At 48.3% G+C, this 23419-nt stretch overlaps 1 protein-coding gene across 3 annotated transcripts in view; it reads left to right on the top strand.

Annotated features, from left to right (window-relative positions):
* TIMM44 (translocase of inner mitochondrial membrane 44) overlaps window positions 1-23419 on the top strand; it is a 676068-nt gene that overhangs the window by 458942 nt on the left and 193707 nt on the right. For all 3 annotated transcript variants that reach the window (XM_069649680.1, XM_069649678.1, XM_069649679.1), the window contains one exon: window positions 7712-7801. In XM_069649680.1, the coding sequence (XP_069505781.1) occupies window positions 7712-7801 (90 nt within the window). The remainder of the gene's footprint in view (window positions 1-7711; window positions 7802-23419) is intronic.

Here is a 23419-nt window from a genome sequence, read left to right as displayed (position 1 = left end):
CTGCCGTTCGGATTGACCTCCGCCCCAAGGGTTTTCACCAAGCTCATTGTGGGTGGTGGCAGCGCACCTCAGGAAAGGGGGGATTCAAGTCTACCCCCTACCTGGACGATAGGTTGATCAGGGGTACCTCTCCCGAGCAAGTCCTGGATCATCTGTCCGTCACCTGCCACTCCCTTCACAAGCTGGGCTGCTCCCTCAATTTAAAGAAGTCCAATTTGACACCAACCCAGCGGCTCCAGTACATCGGAGCAGTGTTCATCACATCCCTGGGGCAGTGTTTTCCTCCTTGAGGGCTCTTCACATTCAGCAGATGGTGCACAAGTTTCAACTTGCCCAGAATCTCCCAGCGTCTGAGTTCTTGAGACTGCTCGGCCTCATGGCATCCTGCATTCTTCTGGTGCCAGAGGCTCGTCTGCGGATGAGATCTTTGCAGTGGGCTGTCAAGCTCCAGTGGTCTGTCGTCCGGCAGGCTGTCGGACTCTGTTCAGGTGCCGCCCTTGGTCGCCCTGGACCTTCTGTGGTGGGCCGTCGAAGGCAATCTGATGAAGGGGGCCCCATTTTGGCTGCCCTGGCTGGCGGTGACGATCGTGACGGACGCATCCCTCACGGGATGGGGAGCTCATGCCAACGAAGTGACAGTCAGCGGTCGTTGGTCTCTGTCGGAGTCCAGACTCCATATCAATCTGTTGGAGCTGAGGGCCGTCAGGCTTGCCCTGAAGGCTTTTCTGCCGACTGTGCAAGGAAAGAGTGTCCTGATTCTAACGGACAACACGGTGGCCATGCACTACCTCAACAAAAAGGGCGGGGCAGGGTCACTTCCTCTGTGCAGGGAGGCGATGCAGCTCGAGTTCTGGGCCATCCAGCAGGAAGTTTCCATCTCGGCCGTTCATCTGGCCGGAGACGACAACAAGACGACGGACGCTCTGAGCAGGCAGAGCATGATCTCTCACGAGTGGGAGCTGGCTCAGGAGATTCTCCTGGAGATCTTCGCCCTTTGGGGGACCCCTCAAGTGGATCTCTTCGCCTCCAGTGTCAACCTGAAGTGCGAAAGGTTCTACTCGCGGGAATTTCCTCCAAAAGGAGCCTTAGGAGATGCGTTCGTGGTGGAGTGGTCATTCCCACTGCTGTACGCGTTTCCTCCAGTCCCCGTCATCCCACAAGTACTGCAGAGGTTACGGAGGTTCGGTTCCCGGATGATCCTCATTGCTCCGGCGTGGGCCCGGAGGACATGGTACCCGGACCTTCTCGACTTTTCCATCTGCCCTCCACGTCGTCTTCCCTACCGAGACGATCTGCTCTCACGGTAGGGGGATCAGGTTCTCCATCCAGAGGTCAGATCCCTCAACCTTCATGCTTGGCTTCTGAAAGTTTGAGGTATAAGGATTGGGACCTCCCTGAAGACGTGATGGAGGTGTTGCTCTCGGCCAGGCGGCCGGCAACAAAGTCTCTGTCCCGTTGCTGTTGAAGAAAGTTCTGCGACTGGTGCAGAGTTAAGAATGTGGATCCTTTTGAATGTGACATTCCCATGATTCTCTCTTTTTTGCTTTCCTTGGCCCACAGGGGCTTGCAAGTGGGTACCATTAAATGTTACCTGGCGGCGCTGTCCATACTTAAGCGCTCGTCTGAAGAATGTTCCTATTTTAAGATACCTTTAATTTCTCAGTTTTTGAAAGGGCCCACTAATGTGTTCCCTCCGTCACCTTGTCTGGTGCCTGGTTGGGATTTGAACCTTGTTCTTAAGTTTCTTATGGGTGCTCCATTTGAGCCTTTGCAGAGGCTTAACTCTGAAAACTGTGTTTTTGGTTGCGGTTACTTCTGCTCACAGAGTGAGTGAGTTACAGGCACTTTCAGTTAAGCCACCCTTCACTGTATTTCATAAGGACAGGGTTGTCCTTAGAGTTCGTCCTTCTTTTCTTCCGAAGGTGGTTTCGGAATTTCATTTGAGCCAGAAGGTTGTTCTTCCGGCGTTCTATCCTCCTCCACATCCTGGTAGGGAAGAGGAGAGGCTCCATAGGCTTGATCCTAGGAGAGGTTGAGCTTTTATATTTTTGCGCATGTCCCGATCAACTTTTCATTGGTTACAGTGGAAAGCGTTTGGGACAAGCTGTGACGAAACAGACTTTGTCTCGTTGGATTATTTTGACTATCTCCGAGTTGTACCGCTTGGCGGGTAAGGACCCTCCGGCTGGCTTGTGGGCCCATTCTACCAGAGGAGTGGCTGCGTCTACTGCCCTGCAGAGGGGTGTTCCTATTCGTCACATCTGGGCTTCAGTACATACATTTGTACGGCACTACTCCCTCGATTCCATCCAAGGGCAGGATCTGGCCTTTGGCAAGGCAGTCCTTTATTCTGCAATTTGATTGGGCATGCTAAAATTGTGTTCTAAATTCTTTTCCCACCTCCTTGCCTGGTACTGCGTTGGGAGTCTGTCATAGATATGAAATACGTCAGAGGACCCAATCCCCTCGAAGAACAAGATACTTTCTTACCTGGTAACATTCTTTCGATGGGATGGTCCGACGACGTATTCCATATCGCTCCCTCCCTCCCTTCCCCGCTGCAGAATTTCTTTTGCGATTGCAGCTTGCGTTCCGCAAAGGCCTTGTGTGTGTGACTGGCAGAAAACTGGTGGCACACGTTCTGGGGGAAATAACTACAACTGAGGCTACGGGCGTTGTGCGTCCTACTTATCACATCGGGTGACGTCGGCCGTCGGAGGAGGCCCTCGGGGACGGCGCATCGACGTCATCGACGCAGGATCCAGACGCCACAGATTTTCCGAAGCAGCACAGCTGTGGACATTACCTGTCATAGATATGGAATACGTCGTCGGACCATCCCATCGAAAGAATGTTACCAGGTAAGAAAGTAAATTGTTCATCTCTCATGAAAAGCATTTCATTACGGAGCGCAACAAAGAAAAGAAAAAATATATGAAGATCCAAAATGGCCGCGACGCACACGCGACGTCGTAAGGTCATTTTTTTGAACACGCGCGCTTCGTAGATCCTCAGTAATATGCGCCATAAGGTCGCTACCGATACGAAAAACTAATTTACTGTTAGTAAGTTAACTAGAATCAGTTAAATGTTAAAAACACGCCGATTACGTTCCGCACGCCCTGTTAGTACGATAAACAAAATTACACGCTAACATTGAATTGTTGAATATTCTCAATTTTCTTTATGTATTTTCATTAAATGAACATAGTTTCTTCCTAAGAATATTATGGATCCTTTTTCAAGTCTTTTACACAATATTCACAGTTCCAAGTCTTTAGATTATATATTCTATTCAGATGATGAGAGTTTTACTGTAGATAACTGAAATTAACTTAGCTTAGCCTGTGTTCATTGGACATAACAGATCTGCTGCTCAGCAAACTGATTCTCTCAGGCAGACCTTCTGCTGCAGACTTCTCCAACTTCTTTCTTGACTACTATACTAAGATTGGGCTAGAACTAAACAGTAAAGTATTCTACACCTTTAAAATGGTAAACTTTAAATTTTTTTTTAACTGGAGCTAACAAATATATGATCTACTCAGATGATAACTTTAAGGCAGTTTAGAATTGCACTGAAGATTCCAAGTGACAACACAATGATAACTACACTAGTCTTAACCAATCACTGTTGAAAAGTATTTCCACCATCTTGGCCTGGGAGAGCTACATTATTCTGAATGATGAACAGTTAAGGAAAACAAACTTTAACCCATAAACTGCTACAGACTCAACCTAGTACTAAGACTAAACTTCCCCTCTATTTCTCCATAATGAATGTTTGAAACGCCCACATTTCTTAAGACCCTTGAAAATGTGAAGAACATAATGTGGAACCTGACACTCAGCTTGTTGGGAGTAGAAGGTACCATACACAACATGTTTAATGTAAGGGTTTTAAACGCACTTCTTCACTTTCATATTTCACTATACACTTCATGCAACCTCAGGTCAGAAAATAAAAACGCGAGGACCTCAATGCGTGAAAGATCATAGGTACAGTACATGTTGCGGTCGGGATAGTATTACAAACGCGCCCTTCGTCCCTCGAAAATAAATCATGTAATACGCTGCACCAACCACTAGATGTCGGCATATGCAAAGCATATAAATCTAAGCAGATACAAGCATCAGATAGACGATTACAGATATGTAATGTTCGTCATATATATATGTGTGTGTATATATTTTGAAAGGACTTTGGTGCATATAAACAACAAGGATACTTCTTTCACTCCTTTGGCGTCAGATAATGTTGAGCGTCATCTGAATGCTATAATTAAAGAATACGGACACATTTGCTATTGTTGATGACTTACAAATGAGCCGAGCCGACGGTGAACCAGAGAGAGACGCCTACGGAGGGAGTAGGGAAATCCCTACGCAGAGGCGAGCCTCTGGAGAGACATTGTCCTGGAGTGCCGGAGCCATGCCAAGCCGTGGAACCAGCAGTGATGGGGGATGAAGAAAGGAACGCTAGCTAGAGGCTGAAGTGTGGTCATCCTGACCGAGCAAGATCTGTGGTCGGGAGAAGGACAAAGATGTGAGCACAAGAGAGCAGTGGTGGCCCTTGCACAAGAACAGCAGGATGAAAGGAGCCCGGGTCCCCGAGCTCCACATGGCAATAGCGTTTTCTACAGATAGAAACGACAACAGGGAAGCAAACGCTCCCAAAGCAAAAACACCACTGTGGGCTGCTTTATTTTCCAATGTCGACAACCCTGACGAGGTTATGGTGAGAACCACGGCTGGGAAAGTCGACCAAGGTACGAGACCTTGAGAAAGTGGAATGGGCTCACGCCCTCTGTAAAACAGAGCAAAAGTGATACAAACCCTTTACACCCAGGTTGGAAAAGCCGACTGGTTACAGGGAGCTTGAGAGAACAGAATGGACCCACACTGTAAGTAAAGCAGAGCAAAAAAGATACAAACCCCTGATGCCAAGGCTGAAGAAGCCGACAAATGTACGAAAACCTGATGGAAACAAACAGGCCCACACCCTATGTACAACAGAGTGAAATAGATACGTGTGTTTTATGCCAAGGCTGGGAAAACTGACCAGGGTACAAGGAACAAACCAAGTCCGACATCCTGTGTAAAATAAATTGAAAGAAGTATGAACACTTTGCAACAAGGTTAGAAAAGCCAACTAGGTTACGAGAACCCGAGCGGACAGACGTCCCACATGTACTAACTTGACTGAGAGTCCTAAGACTTTGGGGAATCCAAGTTCTAGGAATGTTGGGCATAAATAATTGTGTTATTCACAATCCTGAAGGGATGTGAATACTTGATATAAAGCTGGGAAAAGTAGTCTAGGGAGAACCCTTCTTTTCCAAAGAAGAAGATAAAACAATTTGGAGGACATTTGTGTTTTATTGAGCAGAATCTCTACAAAAGACTGCCAACTACATCATTATATCTAGAGACTGAGAACAAGTCATCAAAGTGTTGGGCCAGGCAGACGCCAACAACGGAGGCCATTGCTACGCCCTCCTTCTTTGTGTTACGTTTTCTTAAGTGGTAGGGCCAGTTAGTTATTAAGATTCGGACTGAAGACTATTTTCTTTTGGGACTTGACGAGCACCATTAGTTTTAGTTGATAAGGCAGGGAAATTTCCTGATAGTGGGTAGAGCCAGATAGGCTTTTTTCTTTTATTTAAATAAAAGCCCTTGAATCATGACTCACTGAGGTACGTTCTTCTTCTGTTACGCCACTATATATGTGTTATAGTAAGTGTGGGACAATATTTGCCTAGAGGTTTAATTTTCTTAGTGTGTATTAAATTTCTAATAAATCATTGTAATTATTTTGTACTTACCTGTCTAACTGGAATTATTGGTGTTCTGTGTGGACTCGTAGCCCTAGACCACTCTCACAGCCCTCCTGAGTCTAAGCCTTGTCTCTTCGCTACCTTACCTTGATTCACATTCAACCCCTGAGTGTAATTGGAATGCCACTGCCAGTTTCAATAGTGCATGTCCTTACCATTGCTGGACCTGGGTATGCTTTCAGTCCAGATCTTGGATAAAGACGACTCCTGCAAGACCCCAACAAAGAAGTGCAGCCGCTGACGACGACCCTTGAAGATGGCCTGTATTGCCTCCAGTCAAGTGCTAGTGGAGCCCTTCTCCTCTGCCTCATCTCAAGAAGGCCCTTGCCTGTGCTTCAACCCATGGACTAGTGGGAACAACCAATCTCGACTCCTGCTCGAGGATACGTGCCCGCTGAGCCATTGGAAGTGACTCTGGACCACCCGGTGGACTGACCAGCTCTCCCCTGGACAATCTTCCTGCATCCGGCGCTGTTCTAAGTGCATCCCTGAAACTTGGAGGATCTTCAACTTGTGCTACAAGATGCCTGCTCCTGCATTTTCATCCTTCTAGTCCCAACGGGCATTGTGCAGGGCCTGCTCCTTTGTTCGTCCGTTGATGATGGATTGTCCCCACCTGATCGTGGTGACTCCTGTTGCCACCAGTCTTCTTCACTCCCTGAAGGTGTCCTGCTCCACAGAAATCTTCTCCATTTCTTTGAAAGGATGTTCAGCTTGACAGTGCCTGGAACTGTAATACAGGTACTGCGACCAACCGAAAGTAAGTCCTGCATCCGAAACTGAACTCTGCACCGCAAGCCCTGGGCCTCCATAGACTGGACCAAGCACAGAGGAACATGTCCCCAATGGAATGCAGAACCTCAGCAGTGGTCTTTGGAGAAAGGGGGTGGGGGAATTAACACACCTGTTGCTTTGCCCCCCATATTCCCAAAGGTAAATAAGTCCTGTCCCTATCACTCTCTTTCCAGACTTTTATGGGTGGTGGTCTAGTCAAGGATCCCCTCCTGGGCCTACCTTAGTGTAGTGGGATTGAGAGAGTTACTTACCTGAACTTTCCTTAACTTTTGGAACATTGAATCTGAACCACTGGCATCATCTAATCCCATAATAAATCGAACTGTAAAGTATATCTTTTGGAACTGATTACTTTAGGGCAGTAGAACCCAATCCATCTCAGGGCTGGAATTATTAAGTAACAGGGTACTTTTTTTTAGCAGTGCGCTCAAGTGTTTCTACTGTGTTGTATACACCAGACTACGTACCTGTATTGCACTGGTTTTGAATCCTGTGCTTCCCGTCTTCTCACAAGAGTGAATGTATATATGTATTTTATAGTACTTATGAGACCATACTTAACTACAAGTTTCATTGTATTTTAAAGGCCTAATAGATATTGTATATGTTTGCACTTATCTGCTTACTGGAATTATTGTGTGCTCTGTGTCTCATTGGAGCCATAGACCACTATCACATCCCTCCTAAGTCCAACACTTGCAGTTCTGCTATCTACCTTGATTGGTTTGGCTAGAATTCGGTGTCTTCCTGTTCACCATAGTACGCTGGCCTCTCAAAATCCAACCCAGTGTGGATTTTGGAAATCCATCTGAGCACTATGCCTTTTAAAGTATCTGGTTAAACTGATCATTTTGTTGAAACAAGTTATTTGCAGATTGTGTATTATCTGGCCAGTCCCTAATTGCTGTTGCCGCCAGGAATTCTTAGAATTCAACTGGCTGTGACCATACTTATTGTTCGCTTCTGTTGATTTGGAATATGCTACTCAACTGTCTATGTAATCGTATGCTATTTCTTGAAAATGTTTCCTTCCTGTAAGTCCTGTTCACTTTGTAAACCATGATTTATTGTTGTTTTAGACATACAGTCAAATTGCTCATCCAATCCAACAAGCGAAAGCCATGGCTCTGCAATTCCATTCCAGGATTCTTGACATCGATAACATTGATGTAAGTTACCCATTTATATTAATTACCCTGGCAAAACTAAAATTTTTCTTGCAAGAGAAAAAGGATTTCAACTGTGCCTTATTGTGAAGCTTCTCTGACATTAGCCGTAAGGCTTTCTCCCAAACATTTCCCCTGCCGATTAGGATCACTTTTAAGAGCCATCGCCCTGGCAGATTAATGTTTTCCAAAGTAGACCAGCACTTGTTTTGTTTTTACTTTGTGCGACCAGAACACTTCTGGCTTTTCTGTGAAGTGCTCCTGTTTTTGTCCCGTCACAGCAGGCTTTTACAGGAGCCCTACATTTTATTAGCCCTCCCCCCAGCCCTCAAAGATATCCAGGTTTTAATTGCTAAGAAATTACAAATACCTGTGAAACCTTAAGTGAGCACATTGTTATTCTCACAAACAGTCTGTCTTTATGATCTTTATTTTTCCCGGCTGTTCATCCATGCAATTCGGGAAAACCTTACAGTGCCAATATCCTATTGTTTGTGCACTCATTACCTGGTTAACCTCAATGCACATGATAGTGTCCAGCACACCGCATTAAGTCCTCCATTTAGCTGTAAATATTCCAGGCCTGGACTACCACTTCAATCTAATTTCTCCTGGTTCCGTCTTGAAGGACCCATAAAAAGCAGAAAGCATGTCCTGTCCTAAGGTGCACAGTGAAGGAAGCATCAGAATCACTACTAACGTTTCCGGAAGGCTGCTACTACTGACCTGTATGTGCTGCATTTTAGTTCTTTACTTTGAAGTTGAATCTAGGTGTGCCTTTGAACATGTGCAGTGTATGTTTTCTGCTGCATTTTAGCACTAACCCAGTCTGAGATACTTAAAAATCTCTACTACCCTTGTGCATATCTGGTCTAAAGCACCTCCTTCTGGGCCTTCTTGGCTGCTAGGCCAAATGGTGAGTTTATTTGTGCACTGTGCAGCCCCTCTGTCACTAGCACTCTGCCCCACTACATGGCTCTCTCTCCTTTATCTATTCTAACTGCTACTCTATCACCTATCCTATCTCTCTCTCTCTCACAAAGTCTGAAAGAAAAAAGCTTAAGATAGCTCTTCTGGACTCTAATCCAGGCCTACCTATTGCTGACACCAATGTCAATGCTACTTCCAGGCAGACTATTACCAACATCCTCTTTTCTGTCCCTTCCCAGGAACTATGAACTCCCCACCTGGTCTCCACTCTCTCCCCTTTCTCCGCTTCACCCATTAATGGCAGCACTAGATGGGAAGTACTCTTGGCATACTTCTCATCCTCTTGGTGTTTCATTAATGTCTAATACAATGGCACTATCATGGCCCAAGGTTCTCGACCTACCCTTCTCCTCCTTTACCGGCGCCTGCACTCTCTCATTAACTTCCTCCCTTCTACTGCTGCCCCTCCGTCGTACTCTCCTCTAACCTCTCCACCACTACCGACAGGAGTACCACGCCCCTGTACCCTGCCCACGGAAAACTTTCAAAGGTGGTAATTGGCTTCACTTAGTACTCTGAATGCTCGTTCTGCTGTCAAACACTACTGACATCTGTCTCCTTCTTGAAGACTTTGACCTTTATGTCCTCGCCCGTACCAAGACATGATTAAATGCCAGCACTCTCACTGCTCTTGACACTCTCCTTCCTAAGGGCTACAAAATCCTCTCCAACGGCCCAGAGGTGGAGTGGCCCTGATTTTCCCTGAGTGGATCCCTGTTTCTATCATACCTACTCAATCCTACTCCTCTTTTGAATGCCTCGTCTGTAGGCTCAGGGTCTTGCCTACTCTCTTTCACCCTCGCTACCATCTTCAGGCCCCCTGGCCCTAATTCCCTCTTCCTCTTTGAATGGGCCTCTTGCCTCCTCCCTCTCAACCTCTTCTTCCAAACGCCTCCTCCTTGGTGATTTCAATATCCACCTCAACTCCCTTGAATCAGCCACCTCACAGTTCTGTGTCCTTTATGACCCCCTTTCTCTCGCTATTCTTCCTTCCGGTCCGACCCACTCAGCCGGACACACTCTGGATGCCCACATCTCTGGCGACATCCCTATCAATAACCTGGTCACCACCTACCTCTCCTGGTCCGACAATTCTCTCCTCCCGCTTGGGGCCCCTTTGCCCTCTATCTGAGCCACCCCCAGCACTGCCAGCCTTCTTCGCCTTCATTCGACTGATGAAGCGAGTGACTGTCGCTGCTTTTGCTTCCACCCCCCTCCATCCCCTGCTTCTGAATCTCCTCTGACTCTGTCCATGCTAATCTGCACCTCACCATCTCTAACACCCTCAACATCCACGCCCCTGTCATGAGGATCAGCCTAAAACCTGCCTCCAAGTGCAACAGCTGGTATGTTTCCCATCTGGCATCTCTGAAACGTAAGTGCAGAGTTGCTGAATGGAAGTGGCAAACCACAGGCTCATCCCCTGATAAACCGGCCTGTCGCCTGCTCCAAAGGCAATATCGTTTCTCTATCCGCTCCAAGAAGAGGGGCCACATCCAAGCCTGCATCTCTGGAGCCACCAACAACACGGCGGAACTTGAAAAAATCTGCAAGGAACTCACCAATCCAACTGCAGTCTCCACCTCTCTCCTTCGCTTTGTCTTCCCATTTCACATTTAAAACTCAGGACATCCTGTCCTCACTCTCCCCCACCCCATCTCCAATCCCACTCCCCTGCCTCCCCTCGTTCCACCCCCCGACTCTCCTTCCTCCTGCCCATAGCACCGAATGAGGTCTCTAAACCTGGCCTCTCTATGAAGGTCTCCTCCAAACAGGTGTTTCCCCTACTCTTCTAGAACTATTAAGAACAGCATCTCCTCTCGTGCCGACTTCTGTAATCATTCCTTTGCCACTGGCTCTTTCCCGCTATCCCTCAAGCACTCCCTTGTGCACGCTCTCTAAAAATAAAATGATCTTCTGCTGACTCCTCCTGCCTGCCTAACTATCATCCGATCTCCACTACGCCCTTCCTCTGTAAACTCTTGGAGAAGCTGGTCCTCCCCCAGCTGACCCTCCACACTGAACATGTTGGTTTGCCTCCATGACCATCAATCTGCATTTCAGCCAACTGCTCTCCTGAATACCCTTGAAGACATGCTTGCAAATCTTGACTCTAAACTCTCCTGCTGTTTTCATGCTCTTCGATCTCTCCTCTGCCTTTGACACTGTCAACCATTCTATCCTCATTAAATGACTCTGATACCGTCTGTATCACAGACTGGGCACTGGAATGGCTGCTCTCTTTCCTCACTAACCGCCCTTCCCAGCTCCAACTGGGCCCTTTCTCCTCCACAACCACACTCCACCTGCAGCAGCCCTCAGGGCTCTATCCTATAGCAATGGCTCTTCAATATATATTTTGTCCCTCTTGCTCACATGATCCACTCCTTCTCTCCTCCTTTCCAGTGTTATGCTCATGACGCACACCTTCCTTCTAACTTACCTCTACTACCTCCTCTTCCCCCTCTCTCATCCCCGATTGTCTGACTGCCATCCAGGTGTGTTGTGCGACTAATGATCACTGTCTTAATACAGTAAGACGGAGCTCCTTCTCATTGGGACACCTTTGCCCTTTTTTCTGCCTACCTTCTAGCCGCCCTCCTTGGACCCTGTACCCTCACCATCGTGTGAGGCCAAAATACTTGGGGTCATCTTCGACTCTGCTCTCTCCTTCATATCTTGGACCTTGCCAAGAAGGCCCACTTCCAGCTTCACCTCCATAGAGGTAGTCTCCCTTTCCTCACCTTCCCCCAGAAGCTCAATGTCTCCAGAGCTCTGGTCCTCTCTAGGCTGGACTACTGCAACGCCCTCTTCCTCAATCTCCCCCTTTCCTCCCTACGCCCCTTTCATCTAATCCAGAATAGGGATGCAAGACTTATCCTTGGCCTCAAGCCCAGGGACCGTATCTCTCCAGCCCTAAAACCTTTCCACTGGCTCCCGGTGGCCGTGAAGATCAAATTCAAGACCCTCTGCATCATCCACAAGGCTTTCGTGGGCCTGGGACCACGCTATCTCCAACTTTCCCTCCCTAGATTCTACCCTTCTAGAGCCCTCCACTCCTCTAACTCCAACTATCTGATTTTCAAACGTTTCTCCAAGCAGAGAGTGGGGGGCAGGCCTCTCTTCAGCTGGTGCCTCCCTTTGGAACAGCCTCTCTGCCCCTCCGACTTGAGCCGGACCGCCTTATGTTCTGAACATCTCTACCTCTTTCCCTTCCTTGATAATCACCCCACTGCTGCTGAGACCGATGGTTTGATCCTTATGAATCTCACAGGATACCAGGCCCTCTACCCAGTCGACACAGCACACTCAGCACTGCCTCCTGCAGGCCCCCTGCCTGGAGGCTGTGCATCCCACCCTTGGGATTCATATGCCCTAGCACTTACCCTGAGGCCTCCCCCCTTGATTCCCCTTGGCACTTCCCTCCTGGTCCCCCACCAGCACTTGTCCATTCCTTGCCCTTCCCCTCCACCCCATCCCTAACTTCTGCACTTCTCTTCGCTGCACTTGCACTTCTGAATGTCACAAGGCCTAGTAGGACCATGATTGTATATTTACTATTTTTGCCAATGTTATTCACTCCCCACCTTGCCTTGTGGTGCCTGGAAACACCATTCTGTTTTATACGCGCCTAACAAATGCTCAATAAATAAATACTGAGGTTACCATGTTTGGTATGACAACCAGCAGCTTATTCAGTGTAACAAGTGTCCTAAGGGCTACCACTGCCATCTCCTTAACGATTATTATTGGTGAACGGCTGTGCTTCTTTATAGTCATTCTAGACCTAAAGATGGGTTGAGGATTTCATCTTCAGATTTGGTTGGACCTCACAGTGAACCTATCAATGATCCCACCTAGATGCCAAGATGAGGTGGCTTCAGAGAGCACTTTTTACGTTTATACAAAGTTCCAGTGTAGCCTTCAAAATGTGCATAACCCAGTTCCACCTTGTCTCACAATTGTATTACACGTTCCAATGGTATTCCCAAACATCTTAGGTTCAAATGTTAAACATTGATTAATTTAATGCAAATGGTGTATTTATTGTGCTTTTGTAAGACATGTATACATCAAGTAAATTGTGTTTCAAAGCGCCCACAGGGCAACAGGTAGGGAACATGGGAATGAAAGGCAAATATAACAATGAAAGTGAGAGGCGGTCCTACTAGGCCACGTGAGCATTCAGAGCGTGCAAGTGCAGAGAAGAGAGGGTGGGGGCGGGGGGGTAAGTGCTACGAGTAATGGGAGCGAAGTGCTTGGAAGTAAGTTGCAGACTGTTAAGTGACTGGCAGAGATCATATGGTGAGAGTGGTCAACTGCCAATAAATAAGTGCAGGTCTGTGATAGCACAGGCCAGTGGGCGCCTAAGGCAAGTGCTGGGAATGGGTGGAGGCTGAAAGCGATTGGGGGTGGGAGGCCAGGACCCAGATGGACACATAAGGACCCTGGTCACCAATCTCAGCAACTGTGTAGTTTAATAAAGGAGGGAGGGGGAGAGGGGAAGGAGGAAGTGAAAAGTGAAGTCTTGAGGAGCTTCTGGAATTTGGGAAGATCCGGCACAAGACGAAGAGGAAGGGGGAGACTGTTCCATAAGAGGAGCCAGCCGAGGAAAGAGATCATCCACCAGCTCGCTCTTTAGCAAATCGCTTGAAATGCAGAGAGTTAGCGCCAGAGGAGCGTAAAGGTCTGGAGGGAGTGTATTTAGTGAGAGCCAGTTGTAGATTGCATCATCCATAAGGCTGTCTAGGGCCAGGGCCAATGCTGAGGGATTTGAATTTGATCCTTGCAGCAACCGGGAGGCAGTGTTTTTTTATTTTTTTATTTTTTTTATTTTTTAGGGCTGGAAAGATGCGATCCCTGGGCTTGAGGCCAAGGATAAGTCTTGAAGATCTATTCCGGATTGGCTGGAGGGAACGTAGAGGGGAAGAGGGTAGATTAAGGAAGAGGATATTACAGTACTCAACCTAGAGAGTAGCGCTAGAGACATTGAGCTTCTGGGGAAAAGTGAGGAAATGAAGGATTCCTTTGAGGAGGTGTAGTTGAAAGTGGGCCTTCTTGGCAAGGTCCAAGATGTGAGGGTGGAAGGAAAGAGAGGGGTTGAAGAGGACTCCAAGGTTTTTGGCTTCAGATGAAGGAGTAGGGGGAGAACCCATAGAGGGTGGCCCGAGTGAGGGGAAGAAAGAGGGAGCCGGAGTCCCAATGGTAAGGATCTCGGTCTTGCTGGCATTGAGGCAAAGATCATTTGATGCACACCAGGACTGGATGGCGGATAGGCAGTCAGGGATGATGGAGGCGGTAAGGAGAAGAATCAGAGGGAAGTTTGATGCAGGATTGAGTGTCATCTGCCTAACACAGGAAGTAAGGGGAGAAGGTGGAAATTGGGTGTGCAAGCGGGGCAAGATAAATGTTAAAGAGCCAGGGAGAAAGGTTAGAGCCCTGGGGGAAGCCACAGGTAGAGATGGAGGTGGGAGAGGAGAAAGATCCCAGGATAATCTGGGAGGGACAGTCATTGAGGAAGGAGGTCAGCCAGCCCAGTGCCCGCTCTGAGATACCTATGGTATTGTGGAGCTGTTTTATGAGGACGGAATGGTTCACCATGCCAAATGCAGAGGAGAGATCAAGTAGAATGAGAAAGGCAGGCTAGTTAGAATCAAGAGATGCAAGCAATTCTTCATGGGTGTGCAGAAGAGCAGTTTCCGTGCCTCTGGATGCTTGGAACCCAGATTGATGGTCATGTAGGCAACCAACAAGCTCAAAAGGCTGGGTCAGTTGGGGGAGGACCAGCTTCTCCAAGAGTTTCCCAAGGAAGGGGGGATAGAGATGGGGCAGTAGTTAGCCGTACAGGACTGGTCTGCAGAAGTTTTTTTCAGGAGCGGGCACACAAGAGAGTACTTGAGAGAAGGGGGCAAAGACCCTGTAGCAAAGGAATGATTGCAGAAATCAGTAAGGGCAAGAGAGCCAATGTTGTCCTTGATGGTTCCGGAATAACAGGGGCAGACTTGTTTGGAGGAGGTCTTCATAGAGCGGACGACTCCAGTGACCTCATTAGATGTGATAGGAGGAGAGAAAGGCTGAGGGGGGATAGGATGGGCGAAGGGGAGGGGCATAGAGAAGCAAGGGTGCTTAGGATGTCCTTAGTTTTTGCAGTGAAGTGTGTGGCCAGTGCATTGCAGAGGGCCCGGTACGGAAGAGGTGAGGTGGAGACTGTGAAAGGGTTGACTAGTTCCTTGTAGATTTTTAAAGAGTTCAGCCGTGTTGTTGGAGTCACCAGAGACGCAAGTCTGGATGTGTGCTCTTTCCTGGAGCGAATGGAGACTCAGCATTGCCTTTGGAGCAGGAACACAGGCCAGTTTGTCAGAGGGGTGAGCCTGAGGTCTGCCACTTCCGTTCTGCAGCTCTGTACTTGCGTTTCAGGGCTGCACGTTAAGAGTCGTATCAGGTGTTCCGCTTGGAGGCATATTTCAGGCGGATCTTCCTGACTGGGGCAAGAATGCCAAGGGTGTTGGTGATGGCAAGATGGAGGTTGTTGAGAGCGGAGTCAGAGGTAGAGTCTGCAGTGTGGGGATAGGGGTGATGAAGGTAGATGCGAAAGCAGCAGCTGTCACTCGTTTCATCGGACAGATGTTCGTGAACAAGGTTGGCAGGGCTGGGGGAGGTGCAGTCAGACGGCAGAGAGGGCCCAGGTGAGAGGAGAGAATGGTCTGACCACGCGAAGAGGGGCAGTGAGTGGGGAGGAGAGCAAGAGATCAGTGTGCATGATGGCATCAAGAGTGTGTCCAGCCGAGTGGATAGGACCGGAGGGGAGAATGGAGAGGGAGAGGGAGAGCGAGGTGCAAAGGTCATGGAAGAGAGTGGATGCCGTGATTGAGGAGTCAAGGTGGATGTTGAAGTCACCCAGGAAAAGGAGTTTAGAGGTGAATGAGAGGAGAGAGGAGGAGAAATCAGCCCATTCAGAGAGGAACAGGGTGGTAGAGCCAGGTGACCTGTAGATGGTGGCAATGGTCAGGGAGGAAGTGGAAGAGATGACCAGTTTGCAAACCAGGGTCTTGAAGGAAGAGTATGGCTGGGTGCGTATGAGAGGAGGAGGGACCCACTCGGGGAAGATTAGGGCAACCCCACCGCCAGCTTGGTTAGGGGACATGGCATGGAGATGATCGTTTAGCTATCAGGGAGAAGGGAGTTAAAAGCAGTGACTGACCTGGCATTGTACCACGTCTTTGTAAGAGTGAGGATATAGAGATTAAGAGCGAACATTAAGCGTGGCTAGATGCAAGAGGTCACTTGCCTTTGAAGGTTTTCGGAGGAGGGGTACAGGAGCGTGGTACACCAGTCGGATGGGGGGGGGGCAGAGAGTGTGGATGGAGTAGCAGGTGTGGAAATGAAGTTGATGAGGGACGGCAAGCGCTGCTCAAAGAGGAGGTTGGGTTGAGGACCCTGATCCAAGATAGTGCCATTGTGGTAGACATTAATGATACACCTGGATGATAAGCCCGCCAAGGGTACTTCCCATCTAGTGCCACTATTAATGGGTGAATATGTGTAGAGGGGATAGAAAAGAGGATATCAGTGAAAATCTGTCTGGAAGTTGTACTGACATAGGTGTCTGCAGTAGGTAGTTCAGGGTTTGTGGTCAGGATGTTTTTTATCTATAAGCTATTTTCTTCCAGACTTCATGAGAGAGAGAGAGAGAGGGAGGAAAAGTGATAGTATAGCAGTTAGAAAAGATAGGGGAGATGGTGAGTGCCATAGGGGTGGAGGAGGGAAGGAGGAAGATGGAGGAGGGGCTGCACAGCACAGGACAAGCACAACTCACCAGGCGGCCAAGTAGCTAAGGTAAAAAACAAAACTGAGGCAATGGGAACAATTTAGTACCGGCAATGGGATGCAGAGATGTGTACACAATGATTCGAATTTGCCCAAGGGCACAGAAATGCATTGAGAGATGGATTAGGTAAGGCAAGGAAGGCAGAATGGCATAGGCACACCTTGGATTTACATCTGTTTAGGTTAGTGGAGAAAAGCGGTTACAATGTGCAGCCATGACTCGTGGGTAATCTTGAGAAATACGCAGTTTCAGAAACCCAAGTTTGTGGGGTAACAGGCTGCATGCCTGGTGGCTGTTCCATGAGGTACTGCAGAGGTGTAGGAAGGGGGGGCTCTCCGAGCCCAATAGGCCCAGACAGGGGCCTTAGTGGCGGGCCTTTGTCAGGGGCTGGCTAATCCTTGCCGGCCCCCGGATTGGCCTAAGGCAGGGTGTGATGGCCAATCAGAGCCAAGGCGAGGTGGGCTGGGGAGGCAAGCCAGCAGCAGAAATGGCCAGCGCCATGTTGGAATGTTAGGCAAAGTTTGAATGCAGTACCGTCTGGGAACACTCCAAACAACTTTGACTACAAGTATAGGCAACCCAACCTTTGGTATAAGCTTGTACTACACAGATTTGGTAGCGTGTTGAGCAGCCAGGCTTATCTCAAGAGGGGAAATGTGAGCAGTAGTGGAGTTACACAAAGATTCACAGTTACAGGTATTCAAATAAACTCTTACACTCAAGGTTTCTTGCATAAACAATTAATAATGTATTTACCAGTCCGTTTTATAAAGCCTTCTTCAGAAGGGAGCAATAGAAAAGTCACACACAAATATACTTCAATACTGTACACTCTGAATTTCTGAATCAGACAAGACCCTTTCGGATGGCCCACAGACACAACCTACACCCATAGGTGACTTCAGTAACCAGGATGCTGGGGACATTAATATCTTACTGTTGGCGTTCAAAACACTCTTAAAACGTTGGTAAAAGGCAAAGGTTATTAGAACACAAGAAATTACAAATATTCATAAGCAGGGCAAATACTTTCGGATAGCACTTAGAAGAGTCATTCAATTCAAATAGGCTAAGCCAAAGTCAATGGGCAGAAGTCTTTGTATAGGATGCAGCACTTCAGGTAAGTAAATGGAAAAGTCTTTGCACACGTTCTTAGGAGTCTTTGATAAAAAGAAGAATCAAATGTAGGGCCACAAGCTGATTAGACTTGTGAGTTGCAGAAGTTACAAACACTTCCACAGTAAGAGGTAAGTTCTTAGACTTGTTTTACAATACCTTGGCAAAGAAGAAAAGATTCAGCTGATTACTTCTGTTCCTATGCAGCTCTGCAGATCTCACTGTTCCTGGGCCTCAGTCGTGGGGACAAGAGGGAGGACGTCAGGGGGGACTCCTCCACTGTCAAAACTGGCAACTGGCAAACCTTACTTCCAGTGGCTGTTTCGCGTTTCAGCTCCTTGCGTTATAGCAAAGAGCAATAAGCGCGGTTCCTGGCTGTCAAGGTGGACTTTCCTCACATCTGAGGTCCTGCATTTGACTGAGGGGGGGTCAGGCTTGGTCAGTCCTGCTTCGTGGGAGACCGGAGGATCTTCCAAAAGCTTTAGGCCAGCTTACAAGCAACGCACACAATCTGGTGTCCCTCTCCCATGTTCTACGGTTTCCTGCAGCAACTCTGAGGAAATTCAACCCGCTCCGAGATGGGTGTCCAGGTGGCTTACTTGGTAGTTGATTGGTCCCACCAACACAAAGGGAGAAGTCATCCTTGCAGGGCTTCTCTGTCGATGCAAACCTGGCAAGTAGTCACTGCAGCAGGGATTCACCGGGCAAACCAATGGTCCAGGAGTTGCAGCAGGTGTCCTCTTCAAGCTCTTCTTCGGTTCTTTCGTCCAGTGGTCGACTCTGCCTTCCAAGCCAAAAGACTCGCCTTTTATTCAGTTCTCTCCCATTCATTCCAGCCTAGCTGTCACTCACCCAGCAGGGTGACTATCCTTGCCGGACAGTCAGCCAGCCAATCACCACAGAGTGCATTTGGGTCTCCTAGGAGACTAAGCAAAGGGAGTTCCGGGCACCTCCCTCACTTCCTGCCTACCCCAGACACTGTGGAGCCAGAGGCGGGTTTCAATCCTGAAGCCCGCCAATGGCGAATAAACCGAGAGACCAAACGTGGTTTGGCGCGCAGAGAAAAACTCAAATGACCTTGCCACAAAGAAATGGCAACAAGAGAAGAACGGGACCATTTTAACAAAGGAGGCTCAGCGCCATTTTGAAAAACGTGGCTCCCGCGATTTAACGTTACCAGAGCTGCGAACAGTTCATGGTAATTCATTACAAAACCACTGCCAGCAGCCATTCTGAGAGGAAAGGGTAACATACGAAGTAGCCCCTCCAGCACTCTATTGTAAGATAGGGTGTGCAGAGTCTAGAACTTTACAGGACTAAGTGAAGTCAATTTCACTGCACTGCTCTGGGAAACAGTAGTTGATCCCAGAGAAGGTAGTTAAACCTTGGGAAATCTGGAAGACTTCCCTAAGGCAATGCACTGAAGGTGCTTTGTGACACAGATGTAAAAGGTGATGCCTATGGAGTTGGTTAGATTCCACAACCAAAAAGAAACTGTGTATAAAATCACATTAAAATACATGAGAGAGTGGGGAAAAAAGGGTCTCGCTCTCTCCAGGTAAATAAATCAAGTCCTCAAAATCCAGCAACGTTGCTGGGGGTCTCTAAGGTGGAGGGAATTAACACCTTTTTGAGAATTCTCCCTAACATGGAACAGGCTTGTGACCCCACTGAGCTTACGGCCCCACTAGGCATCGCCCCATCTGGTTTGGCACTATCTGAGACTGACCTAGGGCGGTGGTGTCCTGGTCAGCACCTCTGACGAGAGTCCTGAAGAACCACGGGGGTGGTAGGTGCTCCTCTTCACACTGGAGCTGGACTGAAGTCCCTTAAGTCAACCTCTTTACATTGATGCATTTGCTCTCCACTGACTGAACTTTGGTAATGTGCACTGAGTGAGTGTGCCCTCCTGGCTACTCACCCTCATCCTCAGGAACGTTTTCGGACACCTAAACGATTTTCAGAGACTTGGGATAGACTATGGCTGGATTTCCAAAGTTAGTATATGGTGCTGGGCTTAACTGTGAGATAACATTACTTGCTCCCTACTTTAAAATACTTTTTTAATGTATGTGTTTTTTGCCAAAGTAATTTAAAATGGAGTGTAACCCCTTAAAGGTGACCTAACTGTGAGTTGTATTTATGTTCTAGGGTGTTTTTACTTTCCTTAAATATGTAAAGTGTGCCTTAGTGCAGTATTGTAATAAAAGATGTTATTTTTATAACTTACCTGTATGGGTCTTTTTTTTTACTCTTTTTTTTAAAATTGATTTTCAACAGAATAATACAACCCTCCTCCACTAGTTCCATACCCCGCCTCTCCCCTCAGAGTCCATGGAGACTGTTATCCCCTTTGTGTTTTTCCCAAGGCCCCCTCCTCTAATTTAAGTGCAAAAGTCGCAAATCGCCGAGGTAATCATTGAGCTATATAGTCCTCTCTCAAGAATGCCAAAACCTCCCTACAGTCTCTGGCGAATTGCAGTAAATTGTTATTCATGGCATATGTTACCCATTCCAATGCCACAAAGTCCCACATTTTCCGTATCCAGTCTTGAATCGTGGAGATTGCTTCCCCTTTCCACTGCTGGGCTATGAGCAACATTGCTACCAAGGTAAGGATCACCCTGGCTTTTGTCTGACCCCTGCTTCCGTGCTCCCCAACTCCCCTATCTAGCCCCAGCAATACCTCTTCGGGGGAGGTACTTACCCCTTCTCCAAATACCTGGGCTTGTGAATCCTGCGCCTCCTTCCAGAATGGTACTATCTTAGGAAATCTCCACCATATGTGGGAACCCGTTCCTACTCCCCCGCACCCTCTCCAACATTCTGGCACCGTACACAATAATCTTGTGAAGGCGCACCTGGGTGTTGTGCCAACCCAGTAAACTTTTGTACCAACTTTCTTGCAATTGGGATGCCCTGGCCACCCGTGGTATAATTTTCCATAACCTCTCCCATTCCTCCCTGGTAATTTCCCTTCGACCACCCTTCCCCATTGACTCATATAGGGCCACGATTCCCGGGGATTGGCTACACTTAGGATCCTATAAAGATTGGACACCATGACCCTAGCCCCGTCATGCGTTCTGAGAAACTTCTTGAATGGCGTGAGCTGTCGTGTCGCCTCCGCTTTTACCCCTTTGTTGTGCAGCCAATGCCTTGGCTGAAAATACCCCATCCTCTTTCCCCTACCCCAAAGCATTCCTTGCAGTCTATGAATGACCTTATCTCTGCCCCTTGAAACATGTCCCGCAGCACTTGCCACCCTCGCTCACGCCATTTAGTAAACTATCCCTGCTCCATCCCTGGTGTAAGTTCCGGGCTCCCATATATTGAGATGGAGGTGATGGGAAGGTAGTAATCCCATATTTTCCTACTTGTCTGTCCCACTTGTCTGCTAGCAGTCTTGTGATCGCACTTAATACAGGTGGTTTGGTCTGTGTTGTCGTGGCAACCACAAAACCTCCCTCAACTTGTGCCTCACCACTGCTCGGTCAATGGCTACCCACAATTTTCCCCTGCTGCCCGGAGAACCACTACCGTATAATGTGCATCTGAGCCGCCTCATAATACTTTCGCAAGTTCGGAAGTGTCATCCCTCCTTGTGGCTGTCAACAAGGCCCATCTCAACCCATCAACCCATCTCAACCATGGCCTCTTCCCCCTCCCATATGAATTTGCTCGTTAACTTGCCCAGTCCCTTGAAAAAGCTGTTTAGAACCGCTGTTCGCTTGAAGCAGATATAGTAGTTTCAGCAGCGTTCGCATCTTAATTGCTACCATTTTCCCCACCCATGAGACCCTGAGTTTCCTCCTTTTGTGCAGGTCTGGTTTTATCAATGAAATGAAGGGATTGTCGACCGCATACCAACCCGACAATGAAGGCGTAATCCGGACTCCCAAGTATTTTATCAGCTCTGACTTCCACGAAAACAGTGATGCAGCTTTCAGTTCCGCCACCTCCCTTCTCCTTACCGTGACATTGAGTAGCTCAGATTTTTCGAGAATTACTTTTAGCGCTGAGGCTTCCCCAAAACCCTCTAGTAGCTCCCTACACGTCCTCACCGACTCCCTTGGCTTCGTTAGTGTTAAGAGCATGTCGTCTGCAAATGCAGCTACTTTGTGCTGGACCCCACCAAATGGTACCAGGTGTACCTCCCGCAAGTCCCTCCATGCCTGCAATAGTGGTTCTAAATAGATCGCGTAAAGGAGGGGGAGAGAGGGATCCCCTGCTTGGTTCCCCTGCTTAGTTGGATGACTCAGAACTTGGATCCATTGATGAGAAGGCTAGCCTTTGGTGCCTTGTAATTGGCCTGTACCATGCAAAGAAAATCCTCCCCCACTGCCGTCTTTTCCATTACTCTGAACAAGAAGGACCTTTCCACCCTGTCGAATGCCTTCTCGGCATCCATGGGCAGGAGAATTCAAGGGCAGACTAGACTCCTCCAATAAATGTGCCACCTGCATTAGGCTCGGGAGGTATGTCTCTAATCTGTTGGCCAGTATTTTAGTGTACATTTTAGCATCAACATTTATCAATGCTATTGGTCTATAAGATGGGCACCTCGTGTTATCTGTACTGGGTTTGGGAATAAGCGTTATTTTTGCTTCCTCCATCAAAGCCGAAATCCTCCCTGTCTCCCGAAAGTGATTAAATAACCTGGTTATTAGGTGTGGGGTCAGGGTTCCAGCGTAGGTTTTATAAAATGATGCCGTGAACCTGCTTGGTCCTGGTGCCTTATTCGGAGGGAAACCTACTGTCACTCTTTGCACCTCTTCCTGCGAGATCTCACTTCAGAGTATTTCCCTTGCCTACCCAACTACTGAGGGAAGGTGAATCACTTTCAGAAATTGGATTTGGCACAGGCGCGATGGGTCTTGGGTCTTTTGTAGGTCTGTGTAGAAATCACCTCCTACCCTGTGTTGGGTGCGTAGACGGAGGCCAGAGTGTATGTCACCCTCCAGTAATCCCCTAATACTAGTGCGTATCTCCCTTGTCTGGTTTTGTGGCCCCAACTTTGAGGTCCATACAATTCCGGATCTCTAGAGCCACTCACCGTGTCTTGGTGGGGCCCGAGGTATGGTAGATATTGTATCCCCGCATTTTAAGCCTAACCTAATCCCTCTTCAGGAGATGCCTCTCCTGCAGCGCTAGACAACCCAGGGTTTTTCTCTTAACAAACTGCTCCAATGTTTTCCTCTTGAGGGGTGTGTTTAACCCCCCTTATGTTATGCATAGCCCCCTTGAAGGGTTGTGCCTCCCTCCCTCCCTCGCCTCTTCCTCTCTCCCCCGTGCTGGCTTGCCCTTAGCTCGTTACTCCCTTCTACCCTTCCCCTCCCTGCCTCTGTTTCCCGTGTCCAGCCACCGCGATTCCCAATCTCCCCCACCTTCTTGGCCCCTCCCAGACCCCTTGATCCCATGCACCCCGGACCCCGCCCCTCCCTCTATATTCCCCCATCCCGCTCCCCAACTCGGGATGCTCCCTCCCCCAACCCCATTCCCAACTCTGCTCCCAACCCCGCCATCCATCCCCCCATCGCCCCCCCCCCCCCCCAACCCCCCCCGACTCACTCTCCCCCGCCGAAAAAGTTGTATCGGATCCCCCGGCGGCACAATTCCCTCACCACCGGACCCATCTGCCTTCTCCTGAGTAGTGTGCTGCTTGTCAAATCTTGAAACAGGGAGAT

The sequence above is a fragment of the Ambystoma mexicanum genome, chromosome 1p (assembly GCF_040938575.1).
Source record: "Ambystoma mexicanum isolate Mex_15411 chromosome 1p, UKY_AmexF1_1, whole genome shotgun sequence".
Classification (NCBI taxonomy): domain Eukaryota; kingdom Metazoa; phylum Chordata; class Amphibia; order Caudata; family Ambystomatidae; genus Ambystoma; species Ambystoma mexicanum.
Note: the sequence above shows the minus strand (reverse complement) of the source record. Positions and strands in the feature narration are given on the sequence as shown.